This window comes from Porites lutea, chromosome 3 (assembly GCF_958299795.1).
Source record: "Porites lutea chromosome 3, jaPorLute2.1, whole genome shotgun sequence".
Classification (NCBI taxonomy): domain Eukaryota; kingdom Metazoa; phylum Cnidaria; class Anthozoa; order Scleractinia; family Poritidae; genus Porites; species Porites lutea.
This window is the reverse complement of record NC_133203.1, coordinates 10428628-10447190: the sequence shown is the minus strand read 5'-3', so window position 1 is coordinate 10447190 and position 18563 is coordinate 10428628. Positions and strand designations below refer to the sequence as shown.

At 37.6% G+C, this 18563-nt stretch overlaps 1 protein-coding gene and 1 long non-coding RNA gene across 3 annotated transcripts; both read right to left on the bottom strand.

Annotated features, from left to right (window-relative positions):
- Positions 1–1005: 1005 nt before the first annotated feature.
- LOC140929367 (cysteine-rich motor neuron 1 protein-like) lies at positions 1006–8482 on the bottom strand. Of its 2 annotated transcripts, none has more exons than XM_073379166.1 (6): positions 8358–8482; positions 7138–7419; positions 6334–6549; positions 4835–5026; positions 1470–1566; positions 1006–1129 (listed from the first exon to the last, which is right to left on the bottom strand). In XM_073379166.1, exons 2-5 carry the CDS (start codon positions 7319–7321, stop codon positions 1484–1486), a joined length of 675 nt encoding a protein of 224 aa, XP_073235267.1. In that variant the 5' UTR covers positions 7322–7419; positions 8358–8482; the 3' UTR covers positions 1006–1129; positions 1470–1483. The 2 variants fall into 2 exon arrangements, with proteins under 2 accessions (XP_073235267.1, XP_073235268.1); XM_073379167.1 differs by having other exon boundaries at positions 1470–1563.
- A 1733-nt stretch (positions 8483–10215) lies between these two features.
- LOC140930060 (uncharacterized) lies at positions 10216–16554 on the bottom strand. The gene is made up of 3 exons (XR_012164817.1): positions 16496–16554; positions 11562–11620; positions 10216–10293 (listed from the first exon to the last, which is right to left on the bottom strand). It is a non-coding gene; the product is annotated as an uncharacterized lncRNA (long non-coding RNA).
- Between the last annotated feature and the right edge of the window lie 2009 nt (positions 16555–18563).

Below are 18563 nucleotides of genomic sequence, written 5' to 3'. Positions count from 1 at the left end.
CCGAGCGAAGACGCTGAAAAAAGTGTAACCTGATGTAATGTAGATTCCCCTGAGACCAAGTGGTCAGTTGTCAACCAATCAAAAGGCAGTACCTGTCGCACGGGCTAAAGTTGAATGTGGTACGCTTTTTAAATACAAAATTTCACACAATTCCCGCCGTCGCGACTTCCTGTGTTTATTTACCTAAATTTATTTGTCAAACCTGGCCACTGTAGTCTGTATTAATTTTAGGGGTCATAATGTTAAGTTTTAACGAAGAGAAGTTTGTAAAACAGCAAAAAAAAGTGTTCCATGTGCAACAAGCAATATTCTCACCACTATAAAAAAGGATCGGATTGCACGAGGAGATAAGGAAAGCTTGACACGAAGAATACAGTCGCTTCTGTTAGAAAACCTGGTGTTGGGGAAAAAATCTAACCAGCAAAACAAAAAAATGAGAATAAAAACGAATTACAAGCCTAAAGCGAACGACAAACGAAAAGAAAACAAAGCATTTTTTTCGAAACCTGGCCGAGTTTATAAAGAAATGAAATAAAATACCGACGTGCCGTACATCGCATGTCCTAGGAAACATTTCAAATAGCGCAGCGAATTATTCTAAGTTTCAATCGGGTAACAAAAAGCCTCGGGAAATTTGAAAGGAGATTTAAATGATTAAACTGTGCAAATATTTATCTACGATGTGAAACCAAACCGACAGTAGATTTGTAGCTGGACTTAATAATATTGCCGATCGCTTCCTCTGCAAAGCTGATTAAAGATCCCTCATGACACTTCACACTTTTACATAGCAGGTTTGTAAAGCCACCAGACTGAATCTGAGAACTGACTCTCCTCCGGAACCTCATAAAGTAATTACATGCATAACACCTTTTCAAGAAAATAATCCTTGCAACAGGAAGGTCCCAAGAAACGTTCAAATGGGGAAAAAAAGGAATTTTCTTCCTAAGAAAAACACTGACTATATTTCATTACTGGAATTTATCCATCACACTGACGTAAAGATTATGCTGAACGTTTTTTGTTTTAGTTTATTTTCAATGTAATCTGTTACACAGTTCGTTGTAAGTTGCTAAAGCTAGTATTACTGAGTATCTTCATAACATCTGTCTCCTACGGTGGCCCATATCTGCAAACACAACAAACAGTTCTTGAAACACAACAAAATATTCCTGGAACACAACAAACACTTTTCCAAACACAACACGCTATTATCTAAACACAACAAAGGTTTATCGAAACACAACACAATGTTATCGTGACACAACACAGTATCTGCGCGAAACGTCCCCAGCGGCGAAGAGCGAGGAGAAACAGATGTTTTTGCAGGCTACTTTTAAGGTCAATTCGTTGGATTTGCGGAGGTGACCTAGGGGTATGGAAGGCATTTTCTACGTTACTTTGACTTGTGTTTAAAAACGGAGCCCCTTATTTATTATTCCTGGGGATGGCAGTTTTCTAATCTTTACCTCTTCAAATCTTGTTAGTGTTCCCAAGGAAATTTAAAACTTGTAGTTGGAAAATCAGGTCCTATAATAATAGCAGTTGGAGTTGTAGTTTCCTCTGCTAAATTTGAAAAAAAGTAAGAGGAAATTCGATCAGAAAAAATAATACCAACATTCCGGGTACACTAGGGTTGCTCGGGACAGTTAATATCAATGGATTTACCAAGTAAGCGTTACGGACACCTATGTATAAGACATACACATCTTTCTGTTAGGAGAGCTGTCTTCTGTCTATATATAATGACTTCGAGCACATGCAAAGAAAATGAGCATGGTTATACCTAGAAAAGTGCTTCTTTTTTGCCAAAATAGCTTGCCGACAAAGAACATGCAATCATGAGAGAAACTCAGTTATGTAACGCATCATAAAGAAGATCGATGCCAAGTATTCAGACGATAAAAACGTGCATTTTGGGGTTCTGCAAGGGTTCATTTTGGGTCCAGTGTTATTCAATATTTATGTTACTGATCTTTGCCTTCGGGATAGCTTAGATGTCAAATGCTTCTTGTAGCCAACACAACAATCTACGACTGTGCTAAAGTATCTGACCTGAAGTAACTGCAGAAACACTATCACCAAATCAATTAATAAACTAAGTGTCTGGTCTAAGGAGAATACCGCGACAAATCTGCTCCGATCTGACAGTTACGACAAATCCAAAGTTTTGATCCTATCCACTCCGCAAATGTCCAGAGAACATCACCTTGTCGAGTATGGTCCTAACATCTCAGTCAGTGGTTATAAACTCGGAACTTTTTAAATCTTGCAAACTGCTTGGAGTTCACATCAATTAATATCTTAAGTGGGACGATCGCATCAATATCGATCGATCGATCGCATCGTATCCGGATGCTATCTATCAGACCACTCTATCAGTACTACGACAGCTGAAATATCTTGCCAAATTTGAGCGTAGAGAGCAACTAGCAGAAACATTGATTTTGTCGAAACTAGATTATGTTGATCTGGTTTGTTATCCTCCACCAAAATTCTGAATACGTACGCAAGTTTGTTTTCTCGGTCACCACATGTATGTTAAGAACCGTTGGGATGTACTTAAAATCGGATGGCTTCCAGTTAATGAGAGAAGGGATTTCAACCTCCTGAAATCATGCTTTAAAGCTTTGAATAACACTGACACTTGGCCAGATTATCTAAAAATAATAAAAAAGGCCAGGAATGTCGCAGGGAGCTGAGCTCAAGCAATTCCATTAGATGACTTAGATTAGCGGTCCCGACCGAAAACGGCACTTTCCAAGATTATAATGTGTCGATGCTTTTTAACAATAAGTACCAGAATTTATTAGAAACTGTGAAGATTACAGAACCCTCTTAAGAGTAACTTTCAAGAAAGTTTTTCTGGCAGAGTGATTACTTAATTTTACTGTCACTAACTTCAAATCTGTTAGTCCTACTTCTACGCACTTTTCTACGCCATCAATCTTTTTTTAATTGTAAATAAGGTAATTTAATCTATTTTTAAAGTAATTTAACAGGCAAGAGCCACCCCGTGGAACTGTTAAATAAACCATTATCATTATTATCATTATTATTATTATGATTATTATTATTATTATTCATTATGAGAGTCATTTCAAAGATCTTTAACGAATTTAGAGTTGTTCCTTTGTGATTTATGCGCAATAATTATACCTGGATTTTTGAAAACCGGGTTAGCAAAAAAATTCAACTCATTCTACTACTTGGCAATTTAAAATAATGAAAGATCATTCAAAGGCCAATTAAAAGCCTTTATCTGACGCCGGGTAGTAAGTTAGTGATCTCTAGAAGCATTTCACCGAGTCAAATTTTAAAAAATGACGAAAATTTAAGAATATTTCAGGCCCGTAGCCGGGATATTTTAGGGGGGATGCGATCCAACGAGGAGACAGACCAAACCAAGCCGGAGGCTTAGCTCTCAAAGGGGGGTGGGGTGGTGGGTCTAGGGCGTCGGAGACTGCGTTTCGATCCATTCGAGCGTTTTGAAAAAAACGGGTTTTTTTCAAACTTTTAAACTTCAAATTAAAGTGATTTTTTTTTTCAAAAAGACTACTGTACCGGTGAAGCAACGCCTTACGGCCACCTCGTTATAAATACGGTCACCTCACAGCCACTTTCTATTGGCCGCCTGGCAAAACGGCTAAACTTTTCTTCTAAAAATACCTCATTAATACGGTCACTCGTTAATACGGCCAAACGTTTTTTTTGTTTCTTGGCCACAGAAAACAGCATACATTTTAAATTATACTCCAAGACAAAGGGCTACACAAAAATGGAACAATGTGTACCTTCATGTCGTTCAAGCATAAGAGGATCCGTGATCCATCCCTTGTGATCGGCTGAAAAGCAGCCAATTGGAAATCTAGAACTTCCGTTCCTTGATACGGCCTAATAATTGCGTAAGGTCAACATTGAGCCAGTCAGAACGGCTCTACTTTTCTCGCCACAAAAAAACAAAACAAAGTTAACCACAGGAGTAGGTTAGCTTTAATCAGGGAGCCTCAATATCCTGCAAGCAACGGTGTAAAGCTAAGACTAGAGCATGTCAAAACCACACAAAGGAACCTCTTACTCACTGTTAAAATAATAATTCAGATCCAACACTAGTTTGGAAGAAACCATGAAAACAGACCCCAAAGCTTAGCGACCCACTTTTGAAAATAAGAAAAGAAAACCCGGTTTTCATAAATCCAGGTAAGTTAGTAACTCAGTCGATCCTCACATCTATACACACCTCTGTAATATAAATACTTCTTAATAATAAACAGTCTGAAACTAAATCTAGATCAAGCTTTATACAGTCTTACTTTTCTGAAAACATTAATGTATAATAACGGGAGTCATTCTCTCTGTTACCAACTTATTTTGCAGGCATTGCTGCAAAACCAGGTAAAAAGCAATGTTGCGCGTTTTAGCCACGTTCAAACCTGTCTTGCAACAAATCAGGTTGTTTCAGGCTGCAAAAAATTTGTTGCAGAAAGTAGAGAGTAGTTCTACATTTTGGAACAAAATCTGAGCATGTTGCGCGTTTTACCTGCCCAAGGCAAACTTATTTTGCAGCAAGTGACGCAACTCCTGTATATGGCGTGACTCCCGCGTAATTATATCCAATCAGAAGTCAGTATTAACGCAAATTGCAGCAAGCTTTGGTTGCTGCAAGACAAGTCTGAACTTGGGTGGTAAAACATCGCTTTTCAACACGTTCTGCAGCAGTTGGCACATATTTGTTGCCCGTTTTACCGTAGATTTAGAAACCTCTGCATCTTATACGGGTTTGAAAGGCGCAGTCTCCTATCGAATCTTTCTCCCTGAAATATCTAACACCTACCCTGGCACGCTGGGCAACATTCTCCTTCTGGGATAACAGGATTCTGGCACTTTGGTCTCAAACACATTAATATCTTCTCGCAGTCCCTTATGTCTCCAGGTTTACACTGGCAATACTCGCAGTCCTCGAGGTTTGTCGGCCATGTTTCGCCTGGTATGTACCAACTTTCACCAGGTTTTCTCTCTCCACATGCTGCAAATTTATGGCCTAGGAGTCAGTGATACTTTTCACTGGAACAACACAAAATCACGTCACAATGGCTTTCCAGGTTGTAAATCACAACCCAAAATAACAAACATTTTCATAGCTCAGTCTTTGTTTTTCAGTTGCTTATTTTTAACCCCGCATTATTAGAGGCAGAAGAAAAAAGGAAAGACCGGTTAATATTTCGGCAAGTTATAAACCGCAAAGAAGACCAATACCACTGATAAGGGTAATAATTCTTATCCCTTTTTTAAATGTTGATATACTCTTCAAGGTTAACCCGGGCAGAATCCGGGAAATTTTGCTTTTGGAATCTGGAATCCAAAGCTTCGGAATTCGGAATCCAAGTCCACTAACAAGAAATCCACTACCTGGAAAAATGGGGCTAAAATTGTATATTCATCATGGACATTATGCTCTTCTGGTATGCTACAAAATGGGCAAATAAATCTATTAAAAGGATACATATGGTGTCTGTGTTGGCTGGCTGCATTTCCAGTCAGGCGGCCTATAGCTCCCACCTATCATGATTTTCATGTTACTGTTAACCCTAATGTGAGGCCAACAGCTATAGTTTCCGACGATGAAACAGTTACTGAAGAGAGTTAATGAAGATGGAAACTTATAAAATGACGGATACCCTTATTTCTCTTTACAGGTAAGTACTGGAAAGTACTAATATTTGATGCTACGGAAAAAGCCCTAAATAGCGTCCCAAAAGACTTGGATAAAGTGTTGGCTGCTGTAACTCAGTCTTAGTTCTGGCCCAGTTTTTTACATGGTGGATAAAGCTATTCGCTAGATATGTCACTATCCGGTGGATAAGTATTAAAAAGAGTTAAAGTTGCGCTATGCAAAGTCATTTGCATGTATGAATAAAATGCCCCGGGGATATGTAAATTATGACAATAAAAGGATTGCTTTGGGTCCACCCCTAGCACTCTACTCTAGGCTGTCGTTGCAGTCGTAAAGACTAGCGACCAACCCTTCCCTCGGTCGAGGTAGTCGGCTTTTGGAGGGCAAACACCAATCTTTTTCGTTCGGTTTTGGCTTGTACCAACAGACAGATCGGAGAGCGATTCTCCATACCTTATTTACATTTCATGAATAACAATATAATACCCAGAGCAGAATATTATACTATCCAGTAAAGGGAATCGCACCTTTTAAACTACTGGGGCCCTGCTTCATACCTTTCCCTATAACAGGTGAGCAAGCCCGTTCGTTATATCGTCTATCAATTAAAAAAGAGATCCATTATACCGTTTAATTTATTAAGAAGTTATGAACCTTACAGGGAAGTTTGCATTCCGGACAGCAACTTCCATCCGGAAAGTGATATTCATCGCAGGCCTTAAGATCAGTGTCACAGTACCATTTCGTTTTACAATCGAACTTTCCTTGAGAACACTTGCAAGCTTCACAAATGTTGTCAGTGGGCTGGTACCGATCCATGTGTTGTCCTTCTGAGTATGATTTGTTTCCAAACCTGCACGGTTGAGACGGGATATCTGTTAAATAAGAAAGCAGAAATTCGTTTGGTTGTCTGCACCGCACTTTAAAGGCAGGAGCGTAGCATCCATATACGCACAATACGCCCGTGCGTACAGCTGAAAGCATTTTTATTATTCAATCGGGATGACCGATAATTTCCTCGCCTTATATTGGTGTCTTTATTTTACGGTAGTACTTTCTTTATCCTTTTATTATTCCATAAACGGACGGCAAGAAACGTTATATTGTTATGAAAAACGAAGAAATGTACCCTTCCCTGCCACAAAGCACTAGAATGCATAAATGGCCCAATTAAAGAGAATCCGAATTTCTGAATCCAGCAAATTTTTGCCTCTGGGTTCCGAAATCCTGGAATTTTATCTAAGGAATCCGAAATCTTGGGAACTGAAATCCGAAATACAGCTTACGAAATCCGGAATCCCACTAATGATTGGGACCTGGGATCCAATAATCACAAACAAACAATCCGCAATCCAGTGGCAGGAATCCGGAATATAAGGCGTTGGATCCAGAATCCGAGACTGTCTTGGATTGCCTTACATGAGGCAACATAAACAAAGCGTTTGGATTTAATATTTACAAACCTGTTTTTTTATTGTAATACATGAAGACTGAAAATATTCCTCCAATTTTTTTGTTGCATCTTTTCGCTCTTTTAGCGTTCTTGATCTCCCCTGTTACGCACATGTACTTATTGTTGCCTTTTTTTCGCTTTATTCCAAAGAAATGGTGTCCTTTCTGCTCAGCTTTTTTATTGCAGTTTTCCATCACTATTGATATATCTTTAGATGTATAAGTCCCCAAACCTTCTCTATTCTTTATTGTTTTTAAACGATAGCAGCCGATTTCCACGAAACCCACTGGCACTGAAATATCATGAATAAATACAGTGCATTAGAGACGTAACAAGGAGGGAAACCGCGAGGAAAAATAACAAAATTGAGAAGAGGACAATAACCGGAAATGAATTAGGTATAATTTCTTTTTCATTGTTTCCAGCACTGTGCTATGCTGGAGGACGACGACGATGTGATGATGATGATGATGATGATGATGATGACGACCGTAATAATGGTGATTACATAGGATAAAAAATATCAAAAACGAGAATTAAGTCCAGAGACTACTACAAAGCTGATTCATAACAACGTGTATTGTTTTTTATAACAATATTTCGGCTGGCCATACCAGCCTTCTTCAGGTTTACAGATGTTACTGAACTTATGTAGGAATCACAATATTATACAGATGGAGAATGTCGCAATAAAAATTGTTTAAAAGGAAGAGGCGGAAATGACGTACAACACAAAAACTGGAAAGGAAAAATACTAAGGATATGGATTACAATAATTTGTCACGGTGGTTTAGGCCTTATCTATCAAATGCGACTCCCTGGCCTTAAGAACTGAGTCACGTGAAGAATGAATTTTCTCTAGTGGGATTAACTGCATGTCAATATGAGAATGGTTAGAGTGAGAGAGAAAGTGTTCAGAAACAGTAGTGGGTTTAGATTTAATGTTAGTTTTGTCGACTGCACGTCTGGGTTCGTTAAATCTGTCCTTGAGATGTCGCTTAGTTTCACCTATATATTGTAAATTACAACGGTTACATTGAACCATGTAGATAACGTTTTCACTTAGGCCGAGTATGAGTTAGGACAACAACGAACAAGGGTGATGATAATGCTGACATGGCATTATTGATAATGATAATGATGGTGGAATTCACAGTGCCAAGATAGTGACGATCTAACGAGAAAAGAGAAAATTCAAAGCAAGACTAAAGGCAGCATTCTTGCATTTACCTTCCCTTTTAGGGATAAGTGAGTGATCATCTAAAACCCTTTCTACCTGTAAAAAAAAAAGGACAAGTTACCTGCCTTCTGCCTTTGCGACTGTTTGTTTGTTCTTCAGTCATGGTGTATTTTATTCTTCTATTGTACTTCACAATTCTTACAATATAAAATTAGCATACACTAACTATTCCAGTGCGAAAAAATAAATTCTAGACGAGAAGGGATAAAAACTCATTTTGACAATTAGCAATTATTGAATGAGGCTGAATGTGATCTGAATATTACGCAGATCGTGGAGGGTCTACGTCGGCACAAAAGCCCAATTCAATAATTGTTTCTTTATTTATTTAAAATAACAGATACTTAAAAATAAAACATGCTTACCTCGATCGATGAACAGTTTAATCTTCATTTGCCTGTTCTTCCACAAATTAAGGTTATAAAGGGATGTTTATTCAAGCAGATATTGTGCAAGTAGCAGTTGTTGATCATCCGTTTAGTCACATTTTGTGGTTTTGCTATCTTTGAGGCAGTCGGTTGACAACGTCGTCTCCACGGCTTTTCGGTTTTCGAGCCTTTTTTGATGATAACCTGCACTTTTTTCTGAGGCATTTTATCGAATATCACAAACGTCTTTCTTCCAAATTTTGTCAACGCTTGCAAATATGAAGAATTAGCCAGCGATTTGAATCAATCGGAAACAGAGAAATATTTTGAATGAATAATAAGGATAACGTATTATTAAATACATTCTCCTAGGCATATTTGTTTCTGTACCCAGAGGGCATTCAATGGCATGTATTATGGGTTAAACAACAACGAGACCCACATATTCAGCACTTTGAGGCTAGAAAAATTCTCAGGTTGGTGTTAATCAAGCCAATATTGAACAGGGTACAGCTATTTAAAAACTTGAAAATTTACTAAGGGCGCTGTCCATTTGTCAACACTGGCCGGCCGCACCATTGCCCGACCAGTCAGTTTGAAAATGGAATAGACTGATCTGGCTGGAGAGTTTTGATTAAAAGGTAAATTATCATTGAGACGGGAATGGTCTGGCCGGTCAGTTCTGACAAATGTGACCCTCCACGGGAAAACGTCCTAGGAGAGGTATGAATTGCCGAACACATCAGCAGGAGGTCTATTTAGCAAATAGATTCCGTGTTGCCGTGCGTCTGTTCAGTAAATAGGGTGCGTTAGTATTGACGACTTGGTGGCAGCGAAAACGTCACTTTTAAAGTGAATTCGCGTGTTTTCCGCCTTTGCCGCCTTATTCCAGTTCGCTGAAAATGTCAAATGAAGGAATATCCCAGGAGTTGATTTAATGGGGACTACAAGTTTAGAAAAATTCGTCGTCGCTTGTTTACGTCCTTTAAAACGTGCAATAAGGCATTTTCGCTTCGCAGTCGTGTAGTGACGACAAAGAAATGCACAAAAAAGATCAGATCGCAGATGACGTCAAAATGTGGTAAAAACAAAGTTGTTGTTCTACTAATATAAACCTACTACTAGCTGTTTTGACGTTCTCGCTGCCGTGCCACCGTTGCCGTTGCTAAAGCTTCATACTAGATCACAGACGACGTCAAAATGTGGTAAAAACAAAGACTGAAATGGCACAAGATTGTGTAAATCTCCGTTTCCTCTTTCTGATTTTGTAGGTCTCCTGTTGTTTATCCTCTAATGTACGGACACTTACCCAGCCCCCATCGGTTTGAAATAAGGCAATTGTAATAAAGTCTCTAATACAAGGAATTCTTATATTAAAACAGGAAGGCACTAATCACTTAAGTCCTCTACACAATGTGGCTTTTGAAAGGTTGTTTCGTCTTTACTGGACAAAACATGATTACTTTAGTTCATAAAATACACATACCTTTACCGAGCCAAATGAAGAAATAGATACTGTGCACGCCACTAAAAGAACAGCGCCGACAAAAGAAATCACCTGCAGTGAAATATAATCGAGATCCATAAATTCAAATAAATTATATAAGAATCTGTTCATGCTGAGTGTGCGTATATCGAATTATGGATGCACGCGGGAAGTTTGGAGAGCACGAAAGATGCGTAGGAGTTGCTCGAGGCACAGCCGAGAGCAACTCTAGCTTCTTGAGTGCTCTCCAAACTTCTCAAGTGCATCCATAACTCGATATACTCACAGCTAAAAGAAATTTATAACATAGCTGCCAAAACTGCTTGCTTTTTGATTAACTGCAAAATTCTCGTAGCGCGCAACACAGAAAAACAAAACGCTTTTGTTAGCTGGTTACAAACACGCCACAATCGTCGACTTTGACAGGAAATTCTTTCTGTAAAACTGAGAAAGAAAATTTGCTTATTTATTCGTTAAAGATCAATGGAAACTAAGCAGAAGCAAAGGTAAAAGAGTCTTAAAAGTCCTGACCTAAAGTTAAATTACTCACTTGTTCGTAAGAAGTCGTGGAATAGTTTGGATTCACTGACTAAAAAAAGATGTTTATGTTTTACTCGGCGAAATCCAGAAAACTTGTTTATAGCGACAAATTGGACATTTCCCAACACTGACCAATTTTTGGTCTTTTTCGAGCTGAATGTCAATCTTTACGGCAGACTTTTCAATGATTCAGGCTCTATTATTTGCGAAACATCTTCACCGCTTTTGCTGTTGGTTTGAGTGGCCAGAAGCTCAGTTCCAAAAAATCTAGAAAGTTTTTCATAGTTGCCGTCGATTTTTGGTTACTTGGTACTTAGAATAAAGAGACGAAAAACACAGCTGAACACGTCATCTTGAAAAAAATCTTTATTTACGCACCGTCGTACGTAAATAAAGATGACGGTGCGTAAATAAAGATTTTGTTCATAGCGGCTCAAAATAGGACTTATATAGGGAACACGCGCGCTATGTTATAATTGATACTCTACCGTGACTGTACAATGGATTCAAGGGTTTAACTTCAAGCCTCGTGCAAAAGGACGCACCATTTCTTGGGAGTTATTGCGTCCGTCTGCACAAGATTGACCGGTTTCAAACTTTGCGCAACAACATGCAACAGGGTGTCCAAACGGACGCAACATGTAACATCCAACAATCTTGGGAGTTGTTGGCCAACAATTTTACGTCCGTCTGCACGAACGAGGCTTCAGAATAACAATTTAAGGTACTGTATTATGTCGGGGGTATTTGTAAGAAAAGGTTATATTATACTTATAACATAAAGAAAGGTAAACCCTTACGGTCATTGTGGTTAAATAACACAGCTTTCAATCAGGGAAAGGTGAGGCGGTTTTGAGGCCTGAAATCAAATAGTTCAAGATTATTTCACATTTAACAAATTTATTAAAATAACTTTGATTTAAAGGTGGTAGCACTGAATAACAAAATAAAAACAACGAATAAGTAAACTTGTGGCCCTCTATCCAAAATTACAACAAAAACAAATTCCCATATACCTAAAGTCTAATTAAAAAATAAATACAATCTTAAAACTCTGCTTTAAAGTATGCTGAGTTCTGCTGTAATCTAAATTAAACTTTTCAAAAGACACTCGACTAGAGTTCTAGTATTGTTGTTACCTCTCTTAAGCGGCCACCATGCACCTGATATACTTATGACATTCTTTCCCGGAATCAGTATGGATTCAGAAAACATTAATGTACTGCACATGCTTTAATCCAATTGTATGACAAAATCTCAAATTCACTTGATATTTAGGCCTATTCTTTGACCTATCTAAGGCCTTTGATACAGTAAATCATGAAATTTTGCGATTTTAGAACATTATGGAGTACGTGGTATTGCTTTACAATGGTTTAAAAGTTATCTTTCTTGTCGAAAACAAATTGTGCAATATAAATGGTTACACTTCTTCATCATTGGATATTACTTGCAGAGTCCCTCAGGGCTCTATCTTATGTCCCCTGTTATTCTTAGTATATATTAATGATCAGTGTAATGTACATGTGTTAAAGGTCTTAGAGCTGATATTATTTCCTGATGACACTAATGTCTTCTTTTCGCATACTGATACTTCCTATCTTATGGAAATTGTAAATTTAGAATTGGAAAATATAACATGTTGTGACACGCCAGGTGCATTCTTATGGCACTAGAAGTTCGGAGCTTTTTTATTTACCACAAGGTATGAATAATATAAGAAAGTTCTCTAACAATTGACCACAATTTCCTATGGTCTACACTCTTATAGACCATATAAATGACGTGATAAAATGTTCAAAACTCAAGTGGAACCACGAGCCGCAGGCGAGTGGTTTCACTGCAAAGTTTTGAACAATTTGCAGTGTCATTTCTATGGTCTACCAGAGTGTAGACCATGGAAAATTGTACTTGGTTGGTTGGTTGGTGGTTGTACTGTACTTGGTTTTTGGATAATAAGTGGCTTGTTTTAAAGGTAAAATAAAAGTGAATAGCTCTGGCCCTACACCACACCTTCAAAATTTGATTATCAATTTTGTCCAGTTCGACAGTCGCCTTTTTGTTGGTTGTTGTAACATTGATCAGTTACCGTTTATTTGTAACTGCCAAAATCGCACAAATTAAATTTGACTGTTTTTAATACTCAATAATTGTAAAAACTGAGGCATAGTTGACGACCTCAAGTTAAAACTTCGTCACTGCGAATTGAATTCGTTTGAATCTTTGTCTGAAAACGTCCTTGGTTCCTTTACAATTTTGGCCCGCCTCATTACACGTGGTCTTACTGGGAGCTTAACAACTGAAGTTTTGAAAAAAACGTGTTAACCACCCCCTAAGGAAGCAAAGTATCATTTTTGAAATTGATTGCCTGAAAATGTTTAGTGCTACAAAGAAAGTTATAACCTGGCCAGTGATTGAACATCAATTACTCGTCTGAAAAGATGCAGCAAAGATGCACAATTTGTCTCTGATAACAACATAAAAACAATATCTAAATTAGCCAACACCTTATAATTGAATTCTAATAGGGTTCTTTACATAAATTAATAATTGAAAATAATTTTGAAACTTTTTCAGACTAGTTGGCACACATAAAGTCTAACATACAGGTAATAATTTATAGAAAAACTTAAGCCAATCAGCGCCTAACACGTTTGTCATTTTATAAACCCACTAAAATCACGGTTTTTTTCTTCATACCTTGTTACTTAACGTATGTTTAATTCTTCGATCAGAATTGTACTAAACAAATGTTATATTGTGAAAGGTTGAACCCAGGAGTCATTTCAAAAGTAGGTTGAGTTTGATCGTCCAGGTGAACGTAGTCCTGAATAGGACTGTTGTTGTTGACAGTGACTGACGTTTCGACAACCTGTGCGGTAGTCATCTTCAGAGTCAAAGTGAGTGGTATCACGTCAGTTGATGCTATTATACTCTGGTTATTGATCTGGTTGGTCAATTACGTCGCGATGTTATTGGTCGTCTGTCAGTTAAGCCGTGATGTTATTGGCAATGAAGACTCGTAATCAGTAATTGGTGCGTTTCGATCCGTCTATTGTCATAGTTAAACAGTCGTCTATTGTTAGTCAAATTGTCAGTTCTCCGGTCGTTCTCTCGTAGTTAGTTTTGCTTGATCTCGTAAATTAGTCTTTTGTACTGCTCTGGTAACTGTTGGCTACGATTCAGTAGCGTTTGTTCTAAGTTAGTAAACCAGCTTTCTAAAGTAAGACGTTAATAGTAGTCTGTAGAATACGTCATACATGTCGCAGAGTCCCAGTCAATTCAGTTTGGTGTTATATTACTCCCATCTTGCGCCTGCTCATTGCGAACTTAAGCAAAGAGGTTTTTGAGCGACGCGGAGGAACATTTCATTATACAGGTCAATATCACCAGCAACAAAAGTATCTGAAAGGTTTAATAAATGGTAACACAGACATCCCAGCTTTTCATTGAGGGCTGAACACAGATATCCCAGTTTCTCATTGAGAGTTGAACGCTATACATAGCAGTTCCTCATTGAAGTTTGAAACAGACATCCCCGCTCCTCTTTGAGGATTGAACACAGACATCCCAGTTTCTCATTGAGTTGAACACAGAAGGCCCATTTTCTCATTAAGTTGAACACAGACAGCCCAATTTCTCATAAAGAGTTGAAAGGTGAAAGCTGCCTCACCAGAAAACCGTTTGCTGACTGGCCTCCTTTCAACAATTAAGAAAAGATCTTAAAGAGAGGGAACACTGACTGCAGACGCTTCGAGAAAATGCCGCCAACAGAATTTGCAACGAAAGAGATGAGGAGAGGCAACGCTCGAAGCTTGTAGTCAAATTGAATTATCTTCTTTGATGCAACGATAGGAAGCAAGAAGATTTACAAGATCTGTAAAATTAAGGTGAGGAAGATCTTTCCAACAGACTGAGGACAGCCGATAAGCCCTTATACCATGAGCAACAATGGGTTTTACAGTAAGCTTTAGTTTACAATGAACAGTTTAGAACATCGATAACGTGTGACATGTACTGGGGAAGCCTTACATTGGTATTGACAAAGTCCTTACTTAACAAAATTTTCGTTTACAGTTTTCATTAAATTTACTTCCCCAAAACCATCCCAAGTAAAATATAATATGTATTGTGCTTATATACATAAACACAGCTGAATCCCAGATCCTTTTTCAAGCCAGGGCACTAAGGGTTCAAATTTACTGCAACCAAAAGGAGATTGAGTACGTAAATCTCACCTTCCAAATAATATTAGAGCCAGTGTTGAAACCCGCCCTTCCATCCCTTACATTTTACCGGCCTTCTCCTCCCCCAGGCGTTGCAAGGTTCTGCGATACACATATTTCTAGTTTAAATATTGATTTCGGGTGATCGGCAATCACGCATGATTTGAAAATTGTTTGAAGTACCTCAATAGTTTCAAATGGGAATTGCTTTTGAATTACCAATTGAATTGAATTGTACTCGATAGTAAGTATACATGTCTACTTTATTCCGAGGTTTTGTAAGACGCCGTCTGTGCTGTATAAAAATACAGCACAATAAACATGGTATGGTCTGTAAAGACTGACATTGTTACTGAAACAAAAGTTCTCCTAGGTAATCTTTAACATCTTATGTATTTTTTAATGCATTGGTCAACGTCGCTTCCGATCAGCCAAATAATCTCACAGTAAACATTTCTACATGATGGTTGTTATCTGGACATTTCAGTCTACGTCTTTGCCACTGCAGTTTCAAGAGGAACAGGAGACGCTCAATAGGACGGTTTATTTTTAGCGTCCACTTTCTTTAAATAAGTGAACTTCCAGCCGCTATTTGCTGCTATGACCCCTGGTTTGAACGTCGTGAACTGAGTTTAAAACTTTTTTTTATATCTTCTTGTTTCTTTTTCTTAAATGACGAGAAGTGCTATATGTGCTTTGAATAACGTAGTTAATTTAATTAAATTTTCGACGTTACTTTTGTTGGAGGGCAAAAAATAAAAAAAGTCTGGCTTTCGCTTAACAATGAGTGACGAAAAGAAGCATCTGTACTTGGAAATGCTACTAAGTAATGTTGTGTGAGCAACATATTCCATTTCTTGCCTTTTACTTTCCTTGGATTTGAGTTGAAGTGTATACCCTTGATTTTGAGATAATATCACTAAAAATTGTTGTTTTTGTTATTTATATAATATAAGACCGGACTTCATCAGTTAACATTTCATTGTTTCTATTTCAAAATATATGCCTCACGAATTGAAGAAATTGCTAACTCCTAACTTCGAAATTCACTTGAAAATAAGGTACTTATAGACAATGAGGCTAACCTGTGATATTTTAAGAGGCGAGTAACTCACACCTGTTGTGCCAGCTCGATTTACCACGGCGGTAAAAACAGTTTACTTACCAACTATTTAAACGCGTAAGGTTCGGTAATTTGGGACGATATTTGAAAACCTGCTATAATGTTGATTTCCCTTTTTATAAATGCTGGGAATTACTGTTTCGTATTTTGTTAAGCGTACAAGTTATTTAGGCTTAGTTGAAAGAACTGGTTAATAAATGCCATGTGGAGGGATAGCTAATTAGTGCAAAGTCCTGAGTGTAAACCAAAAATATTACCGCACTCGTATACTAATGCTTTCATAGTGACCCACATAACACTTATAATTATTATACACAGTACGATTTAAGCCTTTTTAAGAAATTTAAGTAAAGGTCAATGAACGAGCATCTCAGTCAGAACCTACCTTAATTTTCCTGAAACACGAAGGACAAGTAGACAGTATTCGAATACACGTTGGCAGAGCGGAAATTCAATTATTTATGGAGATTTAGGGACGAATTGAAATTGTTTCTTAGATTTAAAATAACCATGGTCACTAAACTAAGGCTGATAAAACGTATGAATGTTTCAATACACGCGTTGCCATAAGAAGAATATGTATGCTTTTCCATTGTAGATAATATGGATATCAATAGTAAAGAAATAAAAAAAAATACAAATCTCCAACAATTTTTACCTAATTGAATGAACACATTTTTTGAAGATATTTCATGAAATATACTTTTCAAATATGTAGTATAACTCTTTCTTTTTTCAATAAAAAAGTCAATTGTAAAAAAGACGGTCTGACCTTTTGGCACTGTTTTCGGCAAGTATTAACCGACTTTCAAAAGATGCCATTTTATTCACCCTACTCACCAATACTGTTGGAAAGTTCAATTAGTAAATGTTTACACGACACCATCAAACTTAAGCAAACCTAACAAAAAACGGATTCACATAAGAAAATGCGAACAATCACTTATAGGACACTACCCTGGCTCCACAGGTCCGTTCTCGAAATACATAACCTGTGCTCACGGTTCGATGAAGCTCCAGAAACGCGGACTATCAACCGAACTATCAGGAATTAGGAAATAATAATAAAAAATTTAAAAACTTATGAGGCGCAAATATTTATGTAAATATATTCAAATGCGCCAAAGGGACTGAAAGCACAATACTAGTAATAACAATAATAGTAATAATGAATAATTATGATAATAAAAATGATAAAATAAGATGATGATATATATCTGGCTGAATTTATGAAAACATAGCTTCAGTGAGTGTCTACAGGTCCTATGCTAAGTGCGTCCTTGGTACCAAGACTTTGACCCTCCCCACCCAGGACAATGAGTGACTGTCTGCACCTCCCACTTAGCTCTGCAATTATCATGATAATCATTCTCAGCAGAGGCCTGATTCAGCTGGCTAGGGCACATTAAGACCAAGGTAGCTGCCAGTCAAAGCCTCTACTGAACACTGCTGCTTTACTGAAGGGGTTGTGTCAAAACAGCCCCCTCCCTACCCCACTAGTTTTGACCCCCAGGCCTCATCCACCCACCCACTGTTAGAGCAGTCCCTGGGCTATCCAGCTGTACCGACTAAGACGTCAAGCCCCCTACTTTTCTTGGACACTGGACTGGCCTGGAGCAGGCGCCAGGCGAAAACCTAGTGGCCACGTTTTAACGAAATCAGACAAATATATATAGAATATAAAAACTAATGGCTAAAATTTACAAAGATAAAATCTGTTAGCATAATATTAAAAATTATAAGCTAAACGCAATTTATAATCTAAGGTAAAAACATAATCTTATAATCTAAATGGTACAAAATGCTTTTTTAAAGAGGTGAGTCTTCAACTTTCTCCTAAAAGTGTCTAAAGAAATGGATTCCCTGATATATCTTGGCAGAACATTCCATAACTTAGGTGTGGCAAACCGTGAGAAAGGCCCGTTCACCGAGAGTTGCCTTGGGCTTAATATTCGGATAACTAAGTAGGGTACTGTCGCTAGAACTTCTTAAGTTATATTCAGATTCAAGCTTAGGAAAAAAGAAAAAGGGAAGGAAAAAACCTCTGGCACACAGGGACTAATGGCCCTAAAATACAAAAAAAAGCAAAAATGAACAAAGGCAAAACCCAAAAACGATAGAACTCACAAATATCTATAAATATCTACAAACCATAGTCAATCTCTCTCTAATGGTAATATATTCAAACTGAGATATTAAGGCTGTCGGCTCGAATCCTGTAAAACGTGCTTATAACTGAAATAAACATGATCATGGAAACTCGTATTTGATTTAAAGTTTGATACACAAGACAAGACAAAACAATGTTTTATTTGGAGTCTTATACAGTCCTATGTATATCGACTTTATCCAAATAATTTAAAATCATAACACAAATTGCACACTAGTGGAACTATAATCAATGTTAACCTAAACAACTAATGATCTTCTTTTCTCATAGCAGTCGAATACGT

What these genes read in the sequence shown, in the direction of transcription:
- LOC140929367 (XM_073379166.1), bottom strand. Translation starts at nt 7,321, where the DNA reads ATGGAAAACTGCAATAAAAAAGCTGAGCAGAAAGGACACCATTTCTTT. An exon ending in TCCGGAATGCAAACTTCCCT is followed by an intron (nt 5,027 to 6,333) that starts GTAAGGTTCATA and finishes ATAAATTTGCAG; the next exon opens with CATGTGGAGAGAGAAAACCT. An exon ending in ATGTTGCCCAGCGTGCCAGG is followed by an intron (nt 1,567 to 4,834) that starts GTAGGTGTTAGA and finishes TTTCAAATTTAG; the next exon opens with CAGAGGAAACTACAACTCCA.